At 50.8% G+C, this 25,963-nt stretch overlaps 3 protein-coding genes and 1 non-coding gene across 4 annotated transcripts; 1 reads left to right on the top strand and 3 right to left on the bottom strand.

Annotated features, from left to right (window-relative positions):
- Positions 1–2,266: 2,266 nt before the first annotated feature.
- LOC100544883 (C-C motif chemokine 4 homolog) lies at positions 2,267–3,373 on the bottom strand. Its single transcript, XM_003211626.4, has 3 exons — positions 3,202–3,373; positions 2,903–3,017; positions 2,267–2,616 (listed from the first exon to the last, which is right to left on the bottom strand). Exons 1-3 carry the CDS (start codon positions 3,347–3,349, stop codon positions 2,529–2,531), a joined length of 351 nt encoding a protein of 116 aa, XP_003211674.2. The 5' UTR covers positions 3,350–3,373; the 3' UTR covers positions 2,267–2,528.
- A 6,143-nt stretch (positions 3,374–9,516) lies between these two features.
- Positions 9,517–11,119, top strand: LOC100545035 (C-C motif chemokine 4-like). The gene is made up of 3 exons (XM_003211627.4): positions 9,517–9,676; positions 10,154–10,265; positions 10,599–11,119. Exons 1-3 carry the CDS (start codon positions 9,604–9,606, stop codon positions 10,681–10,683), a joined length of 270 nt encoding a protein of 89 aa, XP_003211675.1. The 5' UTR covers positions 9,517–9,603; the 3' UTR covers positions 10,684–11,119.
- A 3,649-nt stretch (positions 11,120–14,768) lies between these two features.
- LOC100545187 (C-C motif chemokine 5) lies at positions 14,769–16,664 on the bottom strand. Its single transcript, XM_003211628.4, has 3 exons — positions 16,404–16,664; positions 15,819–15,930; positions 14,769–15,420 (listed from the first exon to the last, which is right to left on the bottom strand). Exons 1-3 carry the CDS (start codon positions 16,477–16,479, stop codon positions 15,333–15,335), a joined length of 276 nt encoding a protein of 91 aa, XP_003211676.1. The 5' UTR covers positions 16,480–16,664; the 3' UTR covers positions 14,769–15,332.
- Positions 16,665–19,701: 3,037 nt separating this feature from the next.
- Positions 19,702–19,783, bottom strand: TRNAS-UGA. Its single transcript has one exon. It is a non-coding gene; the product is annotated as a tRNA-Ser (tRNA).
- Between the last annotated feature and the right edge of the window lie 6,180 nt (positions 19,784–25,963).

Here is a 25,963-nt window from a genome sequence, read left to right as displayed (position 1 = left end):
AGGCTCCCAGAATAGTGGTGTGGGTTAGCCGAGGTACGCAGAGTAGGTGTCTGCTGTGGGTGGCTCCAGCATGACCCAGCAGCTAAGGACGTTGGTGCATGCTGTTGTTTGCAATGGTCTCACACAGTGCTGGGCTGGTGGTGCTGGTAGCTGACTCTCAGCAAGGACCCCAAAGCTGTGGGACTGCTCCTGGTGCTGTGAGGTCTGGGGAGCTGCAACCATGAGGGACTGTGTAGGACTGAATCCCTACTGTCAGTCTCTCTGTCCTGGACAGGGGCTCCTGTCCCCTGCTCCTGGAGTGAGGGCAGCTGTTTGTGCCCAGCTTTGTGCCAGACTCAGCCTCTGGGTGCGGGTACAGGCTGCAGCACACAGGCAGGGTGTTGGCTGGTACATGGCAGCCAAGGTTTTCTCTCATCCTTGAGGGTGTTGGAATGCTGCTAGGTGAGATCATGGAGCAGATCCTCCCAGAAGCTATGCTAAGGCACATGGAAGGCAGGGAAGTGATATAAGGCAGTCAATATGGTCCTGCCTGACCAACCTATGGATTTCTATGATGGCATAATTTCTTCAATGGGCAAGGGAAGCATCACTGATGCCATCTATCCAAACTTTGGTAAGGCCTTTGTCATGGTCCACTACAACATCCTTCTCTCCAAACTGAAAAGATAAGAATTTGATGGGCAGACTTTTTGATGGAAGAGGAGCTGCTTGCCAGACTGGACCCAGAGGGTGGTGGTCAATGGCTCAGTGTCCAGATGGAGATCAGTGACGAGTGGTGTCCCTCAGGGATCAGTGCTGGGACCAGTGCTCTGTAATATCTCCTTGATGGCACTGACAGCAGAATCAAGTGCACCCTGAGCAGTTTGTGGATGACACCAAACTGAGAGTGCTGTTGGTGTACCTGAGGGATAAAGATGACATCCAGGTAGACCTGGACAGACTGAGCAGTATGTCTAGGAGAACCTCATGAGGTTCAATAAATGCAGTGCAACGATACCTGGGTCACAGCAACCTCCACTATCAACACAAGCTGAGGAACAAAAGATAGAGCACAGCCCTTCCAGAAAGGACCTGGGTTCTCCGGGACCCAAACAAATTGCTTGGAATGTGGTACGGGCCCTGGAGGTCCCGGCACAGTAGAACTCAAACCTTTGTTTCTCGCACGACTGTGTGTGTCCAGAGCTCATCCCATCAGCCTCACTGCAGTCAGTTGGTGGGCTCCATCTTCACCAGCGACTTGGGTATGGGCAGAGGGGCTGCGGGGATGTGCAGCACATTGCTTCAGACTTGTACAGAGATGGACAGGTTTTGGTGGCACAGGGGAAAAACAGCTGTTCTCTGGAGAGACATGCACTTGCTAAGCCTCATGTCCTAGCTACACGAGTCTTACCAAATAGTTCTAAAAATTTGGCAGTGAAGCATGGTTTTTCCATTCTCAGCTCTCAGCTCTGGAAATTGGCTGAGGCCAACGGGATGAGCTGCAACAGGGCCAAGTGCTCAGTCCTGTACTTGGGTCACAACAGCCCCACGCAGCTCTATGGGCTCGGGGCAGAGTGGCTGGAAGCTGCACGGAGGAAAACATTATGGCACTGGAGGACATGGTTAGAGGGCATGGTGGGATGGGTTGAGGTTGGACTTGATGATCCTGGTCATCTTTTCCAACCTTAATTATTCTATGATTTCAACCCCTGAAGGCTGAATAGTATTTAATTGGCTGCCAGTGGTTATACACCAGCAGTAACTGAATAACTTAAAATGAGTGATCCAAACTACCTGCATCTGTGCTCCTCCCACATCTCCTGTTCTTTTTCTTTTTCTTTTTCTTTTTCTTTTTCTTTTTCTTTTTCTTTTTCTTTTTCTTTTTCTTTTTCTTTTTCTTTTTCTTTTTCTTTTTCTTTCTTTTTCTTTTTCTTTTTCTTCTTTTGCTTAGTTCTCAAAACATAAGATAGGGAATCTTGTGGAGTTTGCCAGCTTAGTAAAGAGAATCAATCACAGAATCATAGAATGGCCTGGGTTGTAAAGGACCACTGATCATCCAGTTCCAACCCCCTGCTATGTGCAGGTCACCAACCAGCAGACCAGGCTGCCCAGAGCCACATCCAGCTGCCCTTGAATGCCTCCAGGAATGGGGCATCCACAGCCTCCTTGGGCAAAAAATGAAGATGTCATCACAATTATAATTTCAGCTATGATCAACACAAACAGAGCAAAGACAGAAATTTCTTACAAAAAATATTTATTTCTCAATATTTGAATTAAATATTATATCAAAAATACAATTCATTAAATACAGAAAATATAATCCAAGCATGACTCTTAATTTAAAAATATATATCTATTAAATAATCTTCCAAATTTGGTTGGAGTGGTGTTATTTCACCTGCTCCCTTCCATTATAAACAATCAATACATAAATAGTAAAGCAAATTCGGGGACATTTTCAGTCTCTTGGGTATCTCTCAATGTCACGGTTGCATTTCTGGCAGGGCCTGCAACTGGCCATAGCTTGCTCATCCCATCCTGGTGCATCAGTTCAGTTCCAGCTTGTTCATGTAGTCCTGCACCCAGTCGTTCTCAGGGTTGGCACAGACCTCACGGCCCTTCTTGGTGATGAACCTGCAGGGAGCAGCCAGGTGAGATCCCATGGGAGAGTCCTGCGTGGAGGTGACCCCTCCTCCACTCCTCTCCTGCTGATAGTCAGCACAATCTGGGCACATGATGCTGACCACACGGGCAGCAGAGCCCTGGGGCTGGACTGGTGTGAGCCCCACCAGCATCCCCTCGCACCCATTGGCTGCACATCCATCCTGTTCCCCCAGAAAGGAGTTGTTCCCTCCCAGCTCCCAAATGCAGAGGAATCCCCAGCCCAAAGGCAGAGCCCTCTGACCAGGGGGACACTTACACAACACCAGCATGAGGGCACTGGCTGTTGGTCTCGTAGTAATCTGCCACAAAGTTGAAGGGAATCTGCCGGGAGACGAAGGTGAAGCAGCAGGAGGTCGGCGGGTCGGAACCCACTGCAAAGGCAAAGGCGGCTGTGAGCAGGGGCACGGGGCAGGGAGAAGTGGCAGGGAGCTGGGAGCAGAGCCCTCGTGGGTCAGGGAAGGGAGCCATGGTAGAAGGGCTGGCAGGGAGGATCCTGTTCCAGCAGCAGGGTCTCCCTGGTCCCCATTTAGAGAGGTTTGGAGAGCCAGGACTTACCTGGTGCAGCAGAGGTCTGGTAGCAGATGGCGATGAGGAGGACAGCGAGGGCAGCCACAGAGACCTTCATGTCAGATGGGAGTGGTGGCAGAAGCTGGAGAGTGCAAGTGAAGCTCAGAGGTCTCTTTTCTCTGTGATGCTGAGACATTCAGCAACTGCCCAATTTATAGGATGCGCGGCTCTGGGCAGCTGCTTGCGTAGAACGGTGGAATTTCCCCCTGAGAAAGGGCTGATCGCAGCACGGTCTCATGATGGAACAATGCGGTGGCCACAGCCTCCCCAGTGGCACAGGATATGAAACAATCACCATATCTATTTTTGCTTCTCTCGTGCATCTTCCTTTAGTAAGAGGTTCCGCTTTGGAGGTCCCTGCATTTGTCAACAGGCCTGTGTTACCTAACCTGCATGAGCTGCTTAGAGATGACAGTGCATCCTTGCAGGAGTTGCACACACGATGAACACAGAGCTTAGGAAAAAGAGGGCTGAAGTCTCTTCTGCTTCCATCCCATATCTGCACAGCCCCCACTGACACAGCGGCACAATGTGGGGCTGCCAGCCATGGGCTCCTGGAGATGCCCGGCTCATCCATGTCCCATGTCCATGTCCCATCACAGTCACTGAATTATAGGGTTTGGAAGGGACTTCTGGGGATCGTAAAGTCCAACCCCCTGCTTAAGCACGTTCCCTACTTTTGGGGAGAAAACCTTAAATGTCCAATTTAGATTAGATGCTTGAATGCCAGTGACTCCTGGTAGGTGAGGTGCAGCTGGTCATTGTTGGGCACAAAGATGTGCAGAGCCAAATGGAGCACAGGAATGCTGACTGTGACTCTGCAGGTACAGTGGAGAGAGATCTAGGGGGCAGAGTGAAGAAGACTGCTCCTTAAGACCAGGAACTCTGAAGATGAGTGTTTTCCAAATCTCATTCCAACAGGGGAGTCCCAGATTTGAGCAGGATAGGTCCCAAAGAATGCTCATCACCAAGGGGTCTCTGGAGCCTACCTCACAGGCACCCCCCAGCTCCAACAGCATCACAGAATTACAAGGGTTGGAAGGAACCTCAAGAGATCATCGAGTCCAATCCCCTTTGCTACAGCAGGTACCCTACAGCAGGTCACACAGGTAGGTGTCCAGACAGGTCTTGAAGACCTCCATAAAAGGAGACTCCACCACCTCTCTGGGCAACCTGTTCCAGTGCTCCATCACCCTCACCATATAGAAGTTCTTTTGCATGTTTGTATGGAACTTCCTACATTCAAGTTTTAGGCCATCACTCCTTGTCCCATCGCTACACAGTACTGAGAAGAGCCTGGCCTCATCCATTTGCCTTTCACCTCCCTGATAAACATTGATCAGTTCTCCTCTCAGTCTTCTTTTCCCCAGGATGAACAGACCCAAGTTACTCAGCCTTTCCTCATACGACAGATGCTCCAGGCCTTTCATCATCTTTGTGGCCCTCTGCTGGACTCCTTCTAGGAGATCCCTGTCTGTTTTAAACTGGGGAGCCCAGAACTGGACACGGTATTCTAAATGTGGCCTCACCAGGGCAGAGCAGAGGAGGAGGATCAGGGGGAGGATCACCTCCCTTGTCACACTGTTTTTGACATAGCCTAGGACACCACTGGCCTTCTTGGCCACAAGGACACACTGCTGGCTCATGGCCAACCTGTTGTCCACCAGGCCCGCAAGCCCTTCTCCACAGAGCTTTCCAGCAGGTCATCCCCTGATCTGTACTGATGCACGCAGTTATTCCTTCCCAGGTGCAAGACTCTACCCTTGCTGTTGTTAAACCTCATCAGGTTCCTCCCTTCCCAACTCTCCAGTTTGCCCAGGTCATGTTGAATGGGAGAACAGCCTTGTGATGTGTCACTGCTTGTGCCTGTGCTCAGCCCCCAGAAGCTGGAAGATGAGGAGAGAGCGTTCCTCTGCAGCCCGGCAGGCGGCGGGGAGCCAGTGCTCAGCCAGCTGGACCAGGAGCCAGCTCTGAGTTCTTCTTGGCTCTTCTCTCTTGTTGCTCAGGGAATGCAGCTTGCAGACATACGTAAGAGCATGGTTTGCCTCTGAGCTGTTCCCTGTGACTGTAATTTCGAGCATTCCTGGGTCGTGTCTTGAGATTTGCCACCTACAGCCATCTGGTCCTGTCCTGTTCCCAGAGGTACATGACGTAGGCAAGGCAGGTGGGAGAAATGGTGGGGAAGATAAGAGATCTCATTAACACAGAAAAATTAGGTCATTGAATCATAGCATCATAAAATGGTTGGGGTTGGAAGGGACCTCACAGCCCCAATCAGCCCCATTTCTGCTGTGGGCTGGGTGCCCCTCAGCTCAGGCTGCCCATCATGGCCTGGAGCACCTCCAGGGATGGGGCACCCACAGCTCTGGGCAGCAGTGCCAGCACTGCACCGCCTCTGGATGAAGAATTTCCTCCTCACATCTGACCTAAATCTCCCTTCTTCCAGTCTGAAACCATTTCCCCTCATCCTATCTGTCAGACCATATAAGCTGTTGTTGGAACTACATGACCTTCGAGGTTCATTCCGATCCAAGTCATTCTATAATTCTGTGAATCTGTGGTTCTATGATTCTATGACTATTACGGTGCCCAGGAAAAGGCCAAATTTTTTCCACTGCTGAAAGCCAAAAAACAATGACAAATGTGGGGTATTCACTTCCTAAGAGTCTGTTTTTTTCCCCAGAAATCTGTCAGAACCACCACCCTGCCAGCTATTCGTGTGCTGGAGAGAGGTGGAAGGCTGTAGTCATATCAGCTATGCCCTGAGATTTTGTAACAAGTGCCTAGAAATGTGTCCTCATGTCCTCACCCATACCCCCACAACCCCATTATGATGAAATGAGAAAGTCATTTATTCTCGCTCTTCCCCTTTTGGGAAGATGAGAAGCCATGGGGTATCTGGGGTGAAGGACCTCTACTTGGTGATGCTCTGGGGTGGAGGGATGGCTATGGAAGGGTGGCCAAGGTGAGCTCCTTAGGGGAAACTGGGTTAGTGTAGGAGAGGTTGTGGTGGAAAATGATGTTTTCCCACTTTGGCTCCATCTGGTTTCGATGTTCCCACCATGGGCAGGCAATACTTGGAGTCAGCAGGACGGGCTGGCTGAAGCAATCTGTGGTATTGCATTAATTTGCATTAAATGCTGCATGTTGGAGCCTGTCTGCTGGCGCACGGAACTACCAGGAGAAAGTGCTAAGTAAAGAAAAGGCCCCAAATATATTTACTCACAATAGAAGTAGGGAAATTCTTAATGTGACCGATGAAAGAGGAACACTGCAAATGAGGCTGATGTAAGCTGCTGTTTTTAGCAGTTTTTAATGCTGAGGTGTTGGCATTCATTTGGAGAAGGAAGTACTATTATTGTCCTGAGTTCAGAAACTGCCCCCAGCACAGCCTGCAGCAGTTTCATCTCCCTTTGCTCGGGGCTCGCCTGCAGATGGCTTATCTGAAGCATCCAGAGATCCTTTTCCTCCCTATTCTTGACACTTCTGGAGAAATATTGGAATTTTCAATATGAGGTCATGTCCTGCAACCCACTGCGGTGGGAACCTCTGATGAGTGAAGCAGCACTGTGAGGGCTGAGGGCTGCGCAGCCGCTCCAGGCTTTGCATTTCCCCTAAATCGTGTTGTGGTGGGAATCCCAGCCTCTGCCAGCCATGCAGACAGGATTCAGCAAGCTGACTGTGCTGATAAGAGGCTGTATCTCATCACAGGACCGGCCTTCTTCCAGCAGGGGCAGTTTCTGGAAAAATACGTTGGGGAAAACTAATGCTTCCCTATGCATGCCTCAGATTTTTCCTGGACTTTGTTTTGAAATAAAGCAAACAAAAGAGGATTAAATGTAAAGTATTTCAAACCAAATTAGAGTGTAATAAAAAAAATCCACCTCGCTTCGGCCTCTTCTCAGTCCTTGGACAAAGAGAGAAACAGGGTAAACAGAGTTGCAGTGCCTTTGGAGCCCTAGGACATGCATTACTCAGACTTACAGGAAGATTTCTGCCCCAAGAAAGGCAGGCAGAAAATCCAGAGCTCTTCTAGGGTGGGAAGTAAAGGCAGGTTATCAATGAACCCATTGGACTTTGTGTGCTCAGCATCAGCAAGCAAAGAGGAGAAGAAAGTTCCACAGTTGCATGAAGCCGTTCTGCAGCCCAGCTCTCCCTGAACTCCAGGGTCAGGGTGCTGTGTGATGGCTGAGCTGAGCTCCAGGACCCCCAGGGTCGCCGGGACCGCTGTGCCGGGAGCAGTGCACACTGCAGCATCCTTCCCCATAATCCTCCTTAGTGAATAATTGTAGCTTTCTTTTGTGGCTGTCCCCATACACAAACAAACCTCATGCCCATGGCTGGGTGGGGCCAAAGCAATAAAAGCAGCTCAGTTCCAGGAACAGGGAAAGCTTGATAGAGAGATTGGCTGGAAATTGCTTGAGCTGCAGGAGCCTCCTGATGGCAGAGAGCCGTAGGGTGGAGCAACCAGCAGACACAGGGCAGAGAACTGAGAGCTGGAGGCAAAAGTGGTCGGGGCAGCAGGATGAGCTGCAGGGAGCAGCCGGGCTGCACTGCTGGCTGTGGGTGCAGCTCAGAGCTGGGGGCTGCAGCTCAGGAGGTTTGTGCTGGTGGCACCAGCATCAACTGTGGTTGCACCAGCTCCTTCCAGGGCCTCCTCCTCCCTCCAGCTCAGCCTGGCCAAATTCAACAGCGATAAACGATGGCACCTTTCTTTCCACTGAGCATCTCAGTGCTTCCACACTGAGGGCACTGCTCTGTGCTGCACTGTATTTCCACTGCACCTCCCCAGTGCCAAGCAGGACGGCGCAGTGCAAGCCCCAGCCTCGCATCTTGGTCGCTGAAGGAGGTGTGAAGTTCCATGAGCAAAGCTCTCCTGGTTGGTGTTAGCCACAGAGCTCCCAGCCACAGTCCCTCTGTGCTGGAAATGCAGCAGCCAGCAGCTGGTGTGGTGGCTGCGATTTCCCCGTGCACACTTATCACGTGAGTTGCAAGCAGAGGGGAACAGAAAGCCTCAGCTGTCTATTCATGCACGCTTTATTTCCATGGCAAAAAAGCTGAATTTCGATATTGCTCTGCAGCAGTTCATCCTAAGGCTGGAGCTCCTGCTGTTCTGCCATGCACCTCCATATGGATGTGCTCTGCTCCACCGGGAAAGCAGAGCCTTGCCCTCCCCGCTCTGAGCCTAGCAAAGCCTCACACCTTCCCGATGCCTTTGTCAGCTCCTAAAGAGGCTTTGGCTCATTAAAAGTGTGTCCTCAGCTTTGCTGGGGGTACATCAGCCTGCTGCACACACTGACATTCCAAATTCACTGTTGGGTTTGAACATGCAGGAAAGTGAATTGCAGCAGGGATCCTCCATGTGGGCACATCCTCATCTGTGCTGGGGATCTTCTGCACCTCATGCCTGGGGTGCGTCAGTGGGACCCTGCAGTCTGTGGTGGCCTATGGCTGTTAGGGTGGCTGTGGGCAGGCAGAGCCTGAGAGCCCACAGGAGGAGGAGCAGAGGTTGTTTTGAATTCTGCCAGGCTCTGACTGTAGCATCCTCACGGGCAAACTGCAACGGGCAGTGATATGGGCTGATAGCCAGCTGCGTGCTCGGCTCCCACTGGCTTCACCATGGGGGCAGCCCTGGGGGCAACTCTGTTCCATATCCTGATGAGCCAGGCATGGGTACAGCACGCACCCCGGGCAGTTCTGCAGACAGCACAGAGCTGAAAGGAGTGGTGGTGTTGTGCAGAGAGAGCTGGGCAGTCTAGGAATGGGGTGGCAGAACCTCACACAGCTCAGCAGTGCTGCCCCTGAGCGGGGATGACCCCAACCCAGGACATGTAGGGGGGTCCCAGCCCCACTGTTCCCTGCTGGGCACTGGGTGGTGTGGGCCCATGGTGCCCCTCATACTGCCGTGCAGCAAACCCCTGACAAACACCCGGCACAGCAGCAGCACGAGCACTCCTCGGGCTTGGTTTTTTTCCAGAATTGTGTAATCTTAACCAAACATTGTTTCTTTTGCTATCCAGACTCATAGGGAAAATCCCTCCTGTAATTATGATGAATAGAACTCTTCTTTGTGGTCATGCCACTTGGCACAATCGAGTTTCCTTTTGAGCTGATAAAAACGAAAATGAATGCTGACTCAGAGCTTAGTATCCCAGCATTCTTGGCTCCACTGTGAACTACATCCCATTCTTCCTGCCTTTTTCTTTCTTTTTTTTTTTACTATTTCACTTTCGTGACATCCTCTGTCATCATCCTGGAATTTCCACTGGATTGTCTCCCTGCTGACTCCAGGACTTCCTATTAAAAGGGATCTGCATCCAGTTGCTGCAGACTGCCCCGCATCTGCCTGAGCTCCTGGTCCTGCTCCGACAGCCCTCATCCGACAGGAAGATGAAGCTCTCTGCAGTTGTTCTCGCTCTTCTCCTCATCGCATCCTCCTGCTCCCGAGCCTCCTCTGCCCCAGGTGAGTCCTGCTCCGTCGTTTGAGAAGGAAGAACAGCTCGGAGCCTTTGTTGTCATTTCTCCTTTGAGGCAGAAAGCAGGGAATTTTTCAGCCTCTCTCCACTCTGCACTTAGATCAGCTCATGTAGGAGCTGGAAAATCATCCATCCATCCATCCATCCATCCATCCATCCATCCATCCATCCATCCATCCATTCATCCATCCATCCGTCTGTCCGTCCGTCTGTCCATCTGTTCATTCATCCATCCACCATTCTGATTCTGGAGTCCTTGCTCCTGGTCATAGCTTAGAGACTCCAGTCTCTGCCCTGGAACTGAGTAGGATTCTCCCTCATGTTTCCTTCCCTGGCTCCATTGAACCAGGTGATCTCCAGTGCACCTTTCAAACTTAATTGTCCCCTAGTTCTCTTCTCCCTCCTCCCCGCACGACTCCCTCAGCTCACCCTGCACTCATGCTGTCTCTCTCTGCCTCTTCCAGTGGGACCCGACGTCCCAACCTGCTGCACCTCTTACATAAAACACAAGATCCCACGGAACCTCATCCAGAGTCACTACAGCGCCAGCACCAGCTGCTCACAGCCAGCCATCATGTAGGTACCGATATGGACATGGTGTGGGTGTGTGGGATCGGCCGAGGGCTGCGGGTCAGTGAGCACACGGTGTGCTGTAAGGCTAGGGGAACCGAGGGGAAAGGGCTGATGCGGGGTCTGCTGGGATGCTCCTGCAGGGGTGGCCAGGGATGCTCTTGTGGGGACTCCCAGGGATGTTCCTGCAGGAGTTGATGTGGGAGAAGAATGGGAGTGGTGGAATCGTGGTGAACACAGCATCAGCTTGGGGATGGTGGAGAACCTCTTGTGAACCCCAAACCCAGGCTCCTGCTCTGAGCAGTGATCTCAATGTCTCACCCCTGTCTCATCCCACAGCTTTGTCACAAAGAAGCGCGAAGTCTGCGCCAACCCCAGTGACCCCTGGGTACAGAGCTACCTGCGGAGCGCCAAGCGGGACTGAGCGGAGCCAGGCAGGATGGGACACTGCTGCCATGCCAGCCACATCACCACGAGCTCCTGACATGGAGCATGGCTTCAGGACGGCTGCATGAGCCTACGACTCCTGCTTGCAGCTCCCAGGGACTGCAGGATGGGGTCCACAGACATCTCGTGTCAGGTGCTGTTTGCACAGCCCACTCTGCAGCCCCAGCACACAGGTCGACACCTCTGCCTGCCTGCAGACTAGAAAGGCCCACGGCGCATCTATTGTTCTCAAGTTATTTAAAATTATTTAAGAAATTACCATAAGAGATAGGCAGTATTCTCATATCTGGATCATATTTATGAGAGAGTGGCAGGAAGGGTATTTAAGGGAGGGTGGCTCGGAGTCTCATCTTCAGGGGATGGGTGGCTCCGGCTCACGTGTATGAAGGTGTTGTGGAGAATAAAGAATGTGGATAAAACCTCTGCTTTTTTTGTCCCTTGATGTCCTTTACACCATCACAGAGACAAACTCTCACCATTGAGCCCATCAGCACACCCTACACGGCATGTGATGATGGGAAGTGGTTTGAGATAAGCCCATGAAGTTTCCACACTACAGACATACGAATATCCTCTGACTCTGTTTCCCCACCACATCCCCTGTGAAGCAGACAGACAAGGAGGAGCTCCTCATGCACCTCACCTCAGTGCCTGGCTCCCCAGTGGGCACTGTGTGTGTGATGGGATGGGGACGGGCACATTGCAAAGGGCACAAACAGGGAGAGCTGCTGTAGGGCTGCAGATGGGAGCCAGCCCTGCTCCACGTCCAGCACCAGGCACAGGGCACACAGGTGGCTCATGTGGCTTTGCAATAAGAGCAAGCAGGTTGCAAGGCACCATGCTCGCATCATGCTCAGCACACTGAGGTGCTCCCGAGCTGCTCTGGCATTGCCTCGTGTCTGCACAACATCTGTTCTGTTCAGACAGCATTTCTTCTCCCTAATGCAAAACACATTTCTCCTATTGTTTCATATTTTTAATCCACAGCTTATAGCTCAGACTTGGCAGCTCCAGGGCTGGGAAAGCACCTCGCAGCTGCCTCGTGATTTCCATCCAGCTCTGCCTTTTCCCGGCAGCAGCGCTGACTGCAAGCAGGAAGGCTGCAGGGCCCCGAGGAGCAGCAGGACGGCTCCCATCTGCCAGGCTGGGGGAATGGGGAAAGGCCCGGGCTCTGCTCAGCCCTGTCACAGTCCCAGCACTGCACTGAGGGCACAGCAGAGAGCACACTCTCAGCACAGCTGGGAAGGTCAGCATGCCTGCAAAAAGTTTGTCCTGTGCTAGGGCCCGTGTCCCCTTAAGCTGGGGGATAATCATGGGGGAAAGAGTCTGCTGAAAGGACTGTCTTGAACTGGGATCATAGAATCATAGAATAGGTTGGAAAAGACCTCTAAGATCACCAAATCTAAACCCAGACCACCCCCACCATGCCCATAACCACAGCCCTCAGTGCCACATCCCCACAGCTCTGGAAAACCTACAGGCACAAGGATACTTCCCTGGGCAGCTGTGCCACAGCATCACTGCTCTTTTGGAGAAGAAATTTTTTCTAATATCCAACCTGAACCTTCCCTGGTGCACTGTGAGGCCACCATCTCTCCATCGCTGTTACCTGGGAGCAGAGGCCAACCCCCCCAATCACCACCTCCTGTCAGGCAGTTGTAGGGAGCGATGAGGTCTTCCCTGAGCCTCCTCTGCTCCACACTGACCCATCCCAGCCCCCTCAACCTTTTGGCCCCCTGGGCACGCTGCTGGCTCATGCTCAGTGGGTATCAGCTCACACCTCCACATCCTTTTCCTCCATGCATCTTTCCAGCCATTCTGCCCCAGGCCCATAGCACTGCATGGGGCAGTTGTGACCCAAGTGCAGGACCCGGCACTTGGTCCTGTTGCAGCTCATCCTGTTGGCCTCAGCCAATTAATCTGCCTGTCCACATCCCTGTGTGGGGCCTTTCTACCCTCAGACAGATCCACTCTTCCCCCCAGCTTGGTGTTGTCTGCAAATTTACTGTGAGTGCACTCGTTCCCTCATCCAGGAACAGAGCAGGTGGGGCCAGGAGCTGTGGGATTGTGGTTCTGCTGAACCCACAGAGCATCCCAACCTGCACTCAGCACCTTTTGCATGGAGAAACAGAGCCTGGTGCAGGAGGGGGCCTGTGGGCACCCACACAGACCCTGCCCCTGAGCTGTTGGGGAGAACAAAGGATGGCTGTGCTGGTGGCTGTGTGTAGGGGGTCTGCCCCAGCCCAGCACAGAGGGGAAACCTGGTGCAGAGCTGGTTGCTCTCGGGACAGTCCCTGGCCAGCAGCCCATGCAGCCACAGGAATTTCCCACAGCCGCTGCTTTCGTTTTCCTGACTGGAGCTATCGAAGCTTCATCTCACCAGCTCACACTAGGACTCCTACCAGGGAGATGAGGCAAGTGGGAGCAGTGGGAAATGGGGAGGGTCTGACATCACAGGGTGCTGCTGGGGACCTGGCAGCTGCCTGCTGGCTCAGGGCAGGGCAGAGATTCCACTGTGCCCAGGAGGTGCAGCAGCTGCTCACAGTGCCCGAGTCTCTGCACAGCACCAGGCCCTCGGAGCTTACACAGCTGTTCCTTGTTTCCACTGACATTCTTTGGGTGAGACAGAGAGAAGACACAGCCCAAACAAACGCACTACTCCTGCACTGTGTGGTCAGCTACGATTCAGTTATCTGTTCTGTTGGAATGCTTTAAGAGTAAACAGAAAACCACCCAAAGAGCCGAAGCACTTTTGGGGAGCTTGAACCACATTTGGTTGTCCCCTTTGTGCCTCTGAAGCTCTGAAAAGCTCTGGGGCCAGCAGTGAGCAGCCCCCAGGCAGCCTTATCTCCTCGTGTTGTTCTTAACCCCATTCTGTATCTCTCCCTTCATCACCCCCAGGGGCTGCTTGCCCTCACTGCCCTCACCACAAGGACTGGGGACGTGGTTACTTCTGGGAAGCCCTGCTGTATTGGGGCAAGCACATCCTGTCACAGCCGCTTCTTGCAGCTCTTTTTGAGCTGTTGGTTTGAACCCGACCCTACAGCTCAGTGTTTTTGAATTTTGCCCTTCTGACCTATGTGATGCTGGAGGCACGGCCGTATGCTGGCGGCTCTGCATTGCTCACAAAACCTTCCTCCTAAACCTCTTAAAATGGGGGCTTATAGCATCCATTGCTGTTTCTTGGCCTGGCCTGAGGCACTTCCAGAGATGGAGCACCCAGAGCCCTGGGCAGTGCCAGGGCCTCAGTGCTCTCTGCATGAAGGACAGCCCCTTCAAATCTGACCCCTTTTAGTGTCACCAGAAAGGAAAACCTGGTGCCCAGCTCCTTCAGGAACGTTAGGGCAACTCATAAGGAAGTGCAGCAGAACAGGCTGCTCCTTGATCAGGAAGGGCTATGGAAAGGGGGTGATGAGTGAGGGGAGGGCAGGGAGCAATCCCAGCATCTGCACAGCACCGCAGCACTGCTCAGTTTGGGGCATTAACAGACACTGCTTGCTGTGATGCACCAGGGATGATAAGTTGTTGCAGCAGCAGCAGCAGCAGGTCAGGCCATGTCACTTCGTTCTCAACCCACAAAGACATCAGAAAGTTTTAATGCAAACTGTAGCCTGACAAAGTGTGGTTTGGTTCACTGTGCTTTTTCAAAGCAAATTCAGGCTTCCTTCACAAAGCAGCTGCAGCAGAAGGTGGGTGCATGTCATCTGCAGCAAAACACTGAGTGAGCACAGCCAAAGTGGAGCCTTGCTCTTGCATGACTGCCACAGAGCCCCATGGCAAACCCCCAGTGGCCTCAGTCCCTGATGCAATGGGATGAGGGTGGGGGAGGGCTGGGACAGAGCCCCAGGCGGTGCTGGGAGCTGGGGATGCAGCAGGGATGGGTTTATGGATAAGGAGGGTGAGGGATTCCCAGCTGCGAAGTGGTGTCTAAGCCTGTCTAAGAAGCCCACCCAGCCCTTTTGGCCCAGGAGCAGCGTGGGGCGGGCAGGTGCTGAGCTACTCAGCAGGACGGTCCCACAGATCCTACTCGGCACCCTGCCCTCCTGGGGGCAGGTGGGAGGGGATGCACCCAGAGCTTAGACACAGAGATAGAAACCTTTATTCTTTGGGACCAGCAAGACACAGCGTTTTGAGCACAAGTGTGGTTCCAGAATGAGTATCCCATAAATATCCCGTGTACTGTTTCCTCCCTTAGGGAAGGATCTCCTTCACAGCATCTCATTCACAGCTCCTGCAGCACAGCAAGACACAGCCAGCTGGCCTGGAGGTCAGCCTGCATGATGTGACAGCACTCACACCTCGTTCTGACAGACCGCTTCCCACAGGTGGCTCTTAGGGTAAGATCCCCTCCTGCTCCAGCAGCAGAGGCACAGGAGGAGACATTTGCACAGCAGCCTGCACCAAGCAGACCTGCAAGGCCAAGAGGCTCGTCCCCAGCATCACAGCTGCATGGTAGAGTGGCTAAATTGTATAGTATAGATGATGTTGTTGCAAGACAAAAAGAAGCTCAGGGACCCGGGGTGTCTGTTGGCCCTGGTGCTCAGCAGTGGGGTTTCTAGGACCACACCATGACTTTGCTGCAGGTTCACAGGGCCTCTCCAGGGCAGACATCGCAGGTCCTGGTGCTCACTGCAGCTCCAGGAAGTTGATGTATTCCTTCACCCACCGGGCGTCAGGGTTTGCGCAGACCTGCCTCCCCTTCCTGGTGGTGAACCTGTGGAGCAGGGAGGTGTCAGCCCCAGAATCAGCTGTCAGCACCTTCTGGGCACCCATCATCCTGTTCTGTGACCAGCATTGGCTCCCATAGGGGTCACTTACCCTCCCACAAATCCCCAAGCTCCAGAGGAACCCAGGTACCACGGAGTGCTCAAGGACCCTGGGAGAACCTGCATGCTTCATGCTGGCTTCACGGGACATCCTTCCCAAGCCTTTATCCCAAGCACCAGGGTGGGCTCATTTCTTAGCTGAAGAGGATGAGAGCCCATGCTGCATGTGGGACTTGTGGTGGTGCCCCTTCCCCTGGCTCCAGGCACAGTCCCTCACATCACCAGCCCCTTGTTCCCAGTGAATGGCAATTCTCTCCTTGAGCACAGAGCTGGATCCGGTACTTACACAACTGCTGGCTGTGGGCACTTGCTGCTGGTGTAGAAATACTCCTTCACATGATTCTGGGGCAGCTTCCGTACACTATAGCTGAAGCAGCACACAGTTGTGTCAGCCCCAACTGGAAGAGAAAAAGGTCGATATGAGTCCATCATGAGTCCACCACAATGTGATGCCCATAGCAGCATGGACAGCCATCCCTTAGGCAGCTACTCTCATCCAATCTCCCCAGAAAGTCATCAAGAAATGCGTATAAGCACCAAAGCATAATGGAGGTCACTGCCGGGGGTGTCTTGTTGGAGCTTTTGCAGTCCTCTTTTCCTCAGTGCTGGTGACAAAAGTCCCCTCACTCATCCTAGGACCACCCCTAAAGCCCAGCAACAACACTGGAGGTATGAATCCTGAAAACTTCAACGCTTGCAAGGTAAAATTTATCATTGTCTCCCTGGAAGAAAAGGAGAAAGAAAGGAAAACCTGTCCAAAGAAAGCATGAAAAGCTTCCAACCTTGCTGTTTCCATCTGTTTCAATATGACTGCCCGCCAAAGTGAAAAACTCCCACGTCAGGAGTGCAGAGAGGGAGATGCTGTACTCACATGGAGATGAAGAGGTCTGAGGGAAGAGGGCAGCAATCAGGAGGATGGAGAAGGGCACAGCTACGGTGGTCATCATGGGCAGAGGTGAGCTGCAGAGGCAGGAGCAGAGCAGAGTCCTCCCAGGCGTGGTGTGGAGTGGCTGAGATGCTCCTCGCTTTTTATCAGGCTGGTGGCCAGTCAGATTTCAAGGGGGAAATTTTGGGGTTTCCAAAGTGTAACTGATGTCACGGCACCTTTGCCTCAGAAAGGCTGAAAAAAAAAAAGGAAGCAACAGGTTTAGGAAATACCAAAATAGCCGCTGTGTGAGGTGGGGTAAGTCTGAACAAATCAGCACCCAACCAGGAGTGACACTGACCAAGACAGGATGTGAAGCAGTCTTTGAGCATTGGGTTTACACTTAATTTCACCAAGATGACAGCAATCCCCTGCATCTCAGCACAGGACCAGGAGGATGCCAACTTCATCTCAGTGCCAAGGTCCTAAGCCTTGAGGACAAAGGTGCTCAGTCCTTCAAAATGGCTTGGGAGCAGCCAGAGGGCTCTGGGTTCCATGGTGTCTGGGCACAGCCAAGAAGGTCCTTCCCTGGGAAGCCCACCTAGGTGCTCCGAGTACCATCTTGTCACAGAGATGTGGAGCCAACTCAGCACAGGGTGGGATGCAGGAGGCAGAGCCCTGGAGCTTCTCTTGTGCCAGAACCATGACCTATGTGCACACACACGGTCACAGGGCTCCTTGCCACGAGGTGATGGGCTCCGCAGGATGCACAGGAGCGTTTCCCCTTTCTTACCTCCTCTTCTCTTCAGCAGCACCGCGTTTGCCAGCTCATGGCTGTGGTTGCTCAGTCATGTCCAGCTCACGAGGCACCACGAGCTCCTCTCCCTGCAGTTTTGTGGCTTCCCACAGCCCCTCTGTCATGATGTGAAGCATGGCAGGAGCTGCTGCTCTGCTCCTGCGGCAGCATCCCCTCCACCACCATGTCTCCATGGGAGGGAAGGACAAACAGTGCTGCAGGAACTTTCCCAAACCACTCTTGTAGAGTTGTAGGGGAGACCCCAAGTTTAATATTGCAATTAGCCAATTGTTCTGACTATTTCTGAGGGCTGCTGTGAAAGTAATGCCTCCCGTTTTATGGTGTCAGCCCACAGTGACAGAGGTGGATGCTGGTGGTACAGCAGTAGAGGTTGAACCTTCCCACCAGTGCCCCATTTTGTGTTGGTGCTTTGTGACAGCAGAGGGGCAGTCTGACAGAACGGTGTCTGACACAGAGGTGTGGATGGAGCAAAGTGTGTCATTGAACTCCTCCATGCGGAAACAGTGGCACCCACTGACATTCATTGATGCTTGTTGAACGTTGACGGAGACCAACCAGTGCATGTGAGTGCAGTGCAAGTGAAAGTTGCACTGCATGGACAAAATTTTCCTGGCAGTAGTGCTTTCATAGCAACAGTGAAACAAAGGTTCGCCTCCATGTGCGTAGATTTGTTCAAGCACAGCATGCAGGTTCTTGCTCATCACCAGTGAAAATGCACAGCTAATGGTGGAAACTATGTCAAAAGTAGTGTTTTGTACCAGAGAATTTGCTCCATCAAATAGTGTTACTGTATTCTTTGTATCATTTGTAGTTTCCATGGCAATAAATAGGAGGCATTACTTTCAGAGAGGCCTACTTGTGAATTTATTGCTTACACCATAGATCCATGTAGGGGTGCAAAGCAAGACTGCATCTCAGCTTTGTCTCCTCTCTGCAATTGTGACTGTACTTTGCCCTCAGTCCTGACCTATATCTGCCAAACAAAGGCTGACCCTGGGACTGGGACTTATTTCAAGGAGCTGTTCTTGTAGAAAATAAATACTTGCACCCCCCCCCAGATGCACAGCATACACTGCCCTGCACACTGCTGGCTCTTTCCCTTGCATTCAGGGTGGGCAATCACCCACCTCCCTGTCCTCATCCAGTACAGAGGCCATATGCCCATTATAGGTTGTGCAAGTGAACCCACTCCTGCCAGCAGAGCTCTGGGAGCCGTTACTGCCTCTGACAAAATGACTGCGAGCTCCAGATAGAGATCTAGGAAACCACAGAGAGATATTGACATGCCCCAACCACAGAACTGCCATAGCCCACGCTCTGGTAGAGCTTGTCGAGGCAACCGAAACCATGACATCTGCATATCCTTCTGACAGCACAGGCAGCTGCACTTCAGCTCAGCATAGCTCTATCCTTGGGAGGATTGGAACTCCAGACACTGTCCTGCTGACAGCACTGGGGCTTGCAGCCCTGTTTCCCCCAACAGGAAAAAGCTCTGCTGGCATTATGATCTGTGTCATGTTGTTCTGCTTCACTCAGCCTTGGGGACATGCTGGCGGTGCACTGGGACATAGGGTGTGTTGTGTCCACGACACCACGTTGCCTGTGTCTGGTGTGATGTGCATTGCTTTAGCCTTGCTGCAGCAGCACAAATGGGGTCCCCTCTCCATCAGCAGCAGCTGAACCTCACTGCTGAGCCAGGGCTCTGCTGGTTATTTTCATGAGCAATTGCCCATCACTGCCTTTCCCAAACCTGTCTTCACTGGTGCACCAATCAGCAGCACAACCCGATCCTGCTTCCCACATCTGACAGAGACGGAATCCTCTTGCTCAGAGGATCTGCCCACTGCCACAGCATGCAGAAAGGAGCAGGCATCCCTGCAACATGCCCCAGAAAGGTGGTGGAAGCCACACCAGCCAATCTTCCCCTTTGTCTGCACGGCCCACCTGTTTGCATCCTGTCAGGACAGGCTGGTGGCCACCACCACGTCCACCACCACCACTTCATCTCTGGTGGTCCAGTGGTCAGGACTCATCACTCTCATGGCCTGGGTCCAATTCCCAGCTAGGGAAAAGGTCCTTACAGCCACTGCGGGTCACAGACTTCTCCTGGGGCAGAGCCGTGTGGGCAGGCAGGGCAGGGTAAATCTTGGGGACCAGTGGCAATCCACTTCTCTTCCTCACTGCCATTAGGCTGCACCTTCCAGCAGAAATCTGCGCTGAGAAGAGGGCAGCAAGAATCTGTCCTGGCTGCAGGGAGCAGTGCTTTGTAGGTAGCGGGGTGCTGCAGCTGTGTGTGAGTTTCATCTTGGGGTAAGGGAGATGTAGGTGCTTGGCCATTTTGGCCACCCTGAAGGGGAAGAGGCCAACAAAAGATGAGGGTCAGGAGCAGATGGGGACAGCAGGGTCCCCTCGGTGAGGAGTGGTGGGGATGTGTGTCTGTCTGTGCCTCCTCGGAACAGGAGGACAGGGGCTGTCAGTAAAAACTCCCGCTGTGAGCAGGATTTGAACCTGCGCAGGGAAACCCCATTGGATTTCAAGTCCAACACCTTCACCACTCGGCCATCACAGCTGATGTGCAAAGGTCCAGTGGGGGGTGGCCTGGGCTGTCACCTGGCCCCAGGGGACATCAGTCCCCCTCCTGACTGAGATCCCTGCTGCGGAGACAAGGGAGAGGCCCCAGGCACACACCAACACTCAGCAATGGCCAAACATTAGTGTGTGATGGACACTGTCTGGGCTGAGAGCAGGGCATGGGGAGGGCTTACATGGTGTCAAATAATGGTGTGCACTTTGATACGTTGGCTGAACACAGACCTGTGAATGGAAAAAATATGCCTCCCATTTTATGGTGTCAGCCCACAGTGACAGAGGTGGATGCTGGTAGTGCAGCAGTAGAGGTTGAACCTTCCCACCAGTGCCCCATTTTGTGTTGGTGCTGTGTGACAGCTGGCAGCAGAGGGGCAGTCTGACAGAACGGTGTCTGACACAGAGGTGTGGATGGAGCAAAGTGTGTCACTGAACTCCTCCATGCGGGAATAGTGGCACCCACTGACATTCATTGATGCTTGTTGAACGTTGACGGAGACCAACCAGTGCATGTGAGTGCAGTGAAGAGTGGGTGGTGTGCTTCAGCAATGACATGAAAGACAAGCCATTTTCCAGATGGCCATGCAGATTTTAAAGAGCAGAGCATGCAGGCTCTTGCTCGTTGCTGCTGAAATGTGTAGCAAAAATAGTGTTTTGTGGCTGGGAATCAGCTTTGCCAGTGTTACTGTGCTCATTGTATTAGTTGTAGTTTCCATGGAGATAAATTGGAAGCATCACTTTTGGAATAACCTACATATATGCAGTGCAGGACAATTCCTCTTCACTCAGTATGGTTTGTGCAAGCCAAAAGATTGGACATCCATGGGCTAAAGTAAGACACAAGAGAGAAAAGTCTTCAGATCTGAAAAGCCGCGTGTCCTGATGGGTGCAGTTAGTAAAGATGAAGTCTTGTGTTCTTTTACACCCTTTGAGCAGGAAGTTCATTTGGTATCCAAAAACCTCTGCTGGAGAGAGGCTTCATTTCAGGGTGAGGGTTCAAATACCTTCAGGTAACAAATGCAGGAATCTGAACACTAGAGCACATAATGGTGCCCATTGTGTGTGTAGAAAGCATATGGGGACTCCAGATCCCAGCAGAGGGACATGGAGAGAACCAGAGCAGCAGCAGATGGGCTTGGAGAGCACTGGGGTCCAAACAGAGGAGCTTGCAGAAGATGTCTGAATCACAGAATCATAGAACCATAGAATCCTAGAATGGCCTGGGTTGCAAAGGAGCACAATGCTCATCCAGTTTTCAACCCCCTGCTGTGTGCAGGTCACCAACCAGCAGACCAGGCTGCCCAGAGCCACATCCAGCCTGGCTCCAGGGATGGGGCATCCACAGCCTCCTTGGGTGACCTGTAGGTTGTCCGAAAGGGGCGAGGAGGATGGAAGGTGTGGTCTGGACAATATCTGGGTCCAGAGAGACATCCTCACCTAGCTTTGCAGCCTGGCTGGACTCAGGCTTTTGTTACACTGGTCAGAATTCCCACAGTGCAGCTCAAGAGATCCAGTTTTGATGCCTTTTTTCTTATCGTATCTTGTGTCATTGTCAGTGAATACCTGTTTACATTTCATTGGAATATTTACAGACAAAACAATATTGCCTATTTAGAAGAACAGGATGTGCTTGTAGAAAAATATAAGAGGAGAAATGACAGCTCTTCTCAGGTGACAAACGGCATTATTTAATATTACACAACACAGAAAACTACACACACACACACACACACACAAACACAAAAAAAGAACGGAAGAGAAAAAAACACAACAAAAGCAGCTCTCATGAGACAGACTTTGTCTCTTCAGAGAAATGCTCCAACTCTGCTTTTATCTTTCAAGCTCAGAAAAACAGTGACAGCTTCTGTCCAGTGCTGGCTTTGCTGGGCACAGCTGGCTGACTGCAGTCGCTGCTCAGTGGTGCATCCCACTGTCTGGCAAAAAGGTGAACACAAACTGATCATACCTTGATCCAGAGAGCACCGATAGTCCCAGCAGTACTTCATGTGGTTAAGTGCTGTTGGGCCCACGGGAAAATGGAAAGGACAAGCTCTAGAGAAGAAGTGTTGCTCATAGGGAAGGGTTGTGTTGGCTGCTGGGCAGGACTCATTTGGGCCATTCAGGTTGAGTTCTGTCCATGGATGGGTGTGCAGGAGCCAAAGGAATTGTTACAGGTAGGAAAGCTGTACACATCCCACAGACACTTAGGTTTTAAACTGCTTGATTTCATCCCTCTGGGTTTGGACTCATCCCTCAGAGTGCAGCCAGAAGCAGCCTGTCCTGACCTCTTGTGTCCATAAAAGCTTTTCCAGATAGCTGGACCTGTGCAGAACCTCTGCAGAGTATCCCCATCACTGCCTTTACCCTCAATGATCCAATGGCCATATCTCAGTGCCACATTTGGTTTTGAGCACTAGATGTCCTTCTCCGAAGAGATTTAAGGTTATTTTTTAGCACTGCAGCCTTTATATTCACAAATATATATTTTTTTCTGTTTGGATATTAGGAAAAGTTTCTTCTCAAAAAGAGCAGTGCTGCAGTGACACCGCTGCACAGGAAGTGGTGGGGTCACTGTCCATGGAGGAGTTCCAGAGCTGTGGAGATGTGGCACTGAGGGACGTGGGCATGGCGGAGTGGGTTGGGATTGGACTGGACGGTAGTAGAGGCCTTTTCCATCTTGAATAATTCTATGGTTCAATGAAAGCTGGACATTTTTGATTAAATGTCACTCCTGAAACACTGGGAACTTCTCCTCCTCTGCTTAAGTAAGAATTTCTGTGCCAGCAACCTATCACTTGTTACCTGTTCTGTTTTATCCTGCTCGCTCTGTTCCTCTATAAGCTCTGCCGTGCTTCTCTTGGATCAGAGGTTTCCTGAACCAGTGGTTTGGTTTCCTCAATGCCACAGTGCTTTTCAAAAGGTCAGGCTTAGATGGGCTGTTGGCTCTAAATAGTAGGGAAATAAATTCATGGTTTGAAATACAGGAACAATGAGTCTTTGGCACGTGAAGAACAAAGCTTAGGTATGAATTTGTACCTGAATTGAGTTCTTAACCTGAGTTAAGTTTGTTAACCTTCAGGGATGGTAGCTCACACTTGGAGTTTATATATTCAAAATATTTTAATACATAATATATATGTTAATATATAAACATGCCTGTGCAATAAAAATAGGTGCTGAAAGGGCTTCAAGAAAATCAGAGGTGTACCAAACAGGGGAAGAGAGAGACCTGATAGCAACCTGTCAGTATTTAGAGTGGGGCTGTGAGAAAGAAGAGGACAAATTCTTTATCAGGGTCTGGATAAGGGGAATGGCTTCCAATTAAAACGGGGGAGATTTAGACTGGATACAAGGAGAAAGATTCGTACAATAAGGGCAGTGGGGGACTGGCTGAGGCGGTGATGCCCCATCCCTGCAGACAGCCAAGGTCAGGCTGGAGGGCTCTGAGCACTGCTGGAGCTGTGGGTGTCCCTGTGCCTGCAGGGAGTGGGACCTGATGGCCTTTAAAGGTCCCTTCTATCCCAAATGATTCCATGATTCTATGTTCTTTTTTGCTTTTAAGATGGGAACTAAAGAATATAAGATTTTTCTTTTTGTGTCTGTGCGCTACTTAACTATAAAGATCTGGTTGTTCTCAAGAGTCCAAAAGAGAAGAACTCTGAACCCATTCACTCAGAACAGAGAGTTGAACTGATAGAAGACCTCTTGTGATTGAGATAGGCTAACTAATCAGTAAGTAATGCCCCAGTTCCCCATACATCCTGAATGCTCTGCTGAATGGCCTTCAGCCTTGATGGGCAGGCTATCCAGTTTCCTCTTGAAGCTCAAAAGATGGCATCAGAGCACTGCAACACTTAGAGGGGGTGGGCAGCTGAAAGCCATGGGTAACACAAGTGGACCTGGGCTGTGATGCAGGACACATCCAGTGTCACACTTGCAGTGCAAGGGACAGGTGAACTTCAGCCACATTCTGCATCTAAAATGAAATTTTAGAGGAGGAAAAAAGGTTTTGCACTTTCAGTTCCTGTAAACCTAACCTTCACCAATGTATATATGCGTTTGATTTAACATAATGTATGTTTGTTTGCAGTTTTCTTCCTTGTATTTTTTTAATTTATTTTGGCTTTGTAAGGTCTGTGAAATATTTGAAGAGTAGGAAGGATTGGGTTCTTAATCTTGTGGGATTTACTTAGTTGATCATCCATAACAAGTTCCTCTTGAGTGTCAGTCTCCCCACAATAGCTGATCTCCATAATGACAATGATGAAGTGGGGAGGAGTTTATTCTGGACAGTAACTGATTTCTGATCAAACAGAACAGCATTAATTCCTGGTACAGAATGAAGGACACTGTACAGGACTGATCTGGTACCTCTCTTCAGAAGGAGGAACTGGGAAATTCTGTCTGTACTTGGATGCGTTCCTGGCAGTGCTGACAAAGTATCTGATTATTTAACTGCCAATGTGATGAGAAACTGTCAGCAATGACTTCTCAAGAAACCGTGCCAAGTGCCAATCAGGGCAGCAGGAGAAAGAAGAAGGTGCCACAGGTAAGTTCCAGTTGACCCTGCTTCCAGTTATTCTTGTAAGCAAGTATCAAAAACCTGATCTAGAAGAAAATACATCCTGGTGGGTGTAGAAATAGCTAAATATCTTGTTCTTCAGACATGAATTATCCCTGGACTCTCTCAAATACTGCAGAATCCACTAATTTCTGGTAGTTTCATGTGTGTGGATTAGAGCGAGTTGGATACAGTCATAGGAGAGGAAAAGTCAGCAAAGCAAATGTGTGGTGTTGTTTGCCAGAGAGGTGGTGGATGCCCTGTCCTCAGAGACACCCCAGGCCAGGGAATGTGGCTCTGAGCACTGATCAGGCTAGAGGTGTCGGGATAGATGGTCTTTAAGGGTTCGTTCCAACTCAAACAGTTCTATGATTTTGTGATTCTATGATTCTAAGATTCTCCTCCAACTTCTGTCAGCAGTTTGTAGTTCTGGAATACCTGAGCCATACTGGTGTCATGGTGTTTAATACATTTTGGAATCTTATTTCTCCTGTTAATGTGCCTGACCAGTCTCTGGACTAATCCTTTTCTCAGAGGTTTCACAGTTATTTGAAAATTGCTTTACTTTTGTCTATTTCAGACCCTGTATTTGGCAATTCCACTTTATGGCTTTAGTCCTTTTATCATCGGAAGTTTTGAGCTCCTTGAACTATTGGCAAGCAGCGTTTATTACTCCACAATAACATGCTTGCACTCACCCATCTCTTCTATCTGATCTTGAACTGATCTTACCAAGAGATTAAAGATGAATGCAGTATAGAAATCTTGTTTGATGATGGTTCTTTCTTATCTTTCATAATATTTGTCTTATTTCCAATTGATAATCTTTTCGTTCAAATTAGATGAGTCTGCAGTTGTTCCTCACTCCACAGTAGAATGCAGAGACAATCCACAGTGCAGCAGAAGTAGGGATTTCACATCCCCAAATGGTTTGCACAGCCTGGAGGTGCTGCTCCTGCACTGAAGAAGAGAAGACTGTGGGTAGAGTGCTGGAGGAAGAGCAGGGACAGGTGTGTACCCCTCATTTTGGCACTAGGCTTTGCTTTAAACTCTTCATCGCTGATAAGGCGTGTTAAAGTGCATGCAAACTCTAAGTACTCTAAGTACTTAATCTCCCTTCTGGTAAATTGATGGGCTTCTCTAAGGGCTTGTTTGAGCCTAAAGAGTTGGTTACTTAAACTGAATTTAAACCACAGTGCTCTTTTGTGGTGGCAGTTCTACCAGGCACAAGTGACATGTGTAGCACTTTTTTCCCATTGCAGTCATCAGCTCTGTTTTTTGAAGCAATCTTGACTGCTGTTCAAAGAAGTCAATTATTTCTCTCACCTTCCTGTCCACCCATGGAAGTGCAGCCCTTCCTCCTCCTGCTCCATCCTGCTTGTGCAACTGCACTGTTCTTTGTCCAGTCTTTGCCATCCACAAGGATCAGCATTAATTTTATTTTCATTTCCAAATCACTGGTGATCTGACTCCTTTAAACTCCCACCGCCATTGTTTACTTTCATAAAATTCAGATGGTCCCTTTCACCTAGTAAAAAAGAGCTGTGTGTCTTTATTCTTTTTCCCTTTTTAGCTGGTTTGCAAAAAAGTCAGCATTTACAA

This window comes from Meleagris gallopavo, chromosome 21 (genome assembly GCF_000146605.3).
Source record: "Meleagris gallopavo isolate NT-WF06-2002-E0010 breed Aviagen turkey brand Nicholas breeding stock chromosome 21, Turkey_5.1, whole genome shotgun sequence".
Taxonomy (NCBI): domain Eukaryota; kingdom Metazoa; phylum Chordata; class Aves; order Galliformes; family Phasianidae; genus Meleagris; species Meleagris gallopavo.
Note: the sequence above shows the minus strand (reverse complement) of the source record. Positions and strands in the feature narration are given on the sequence as shown.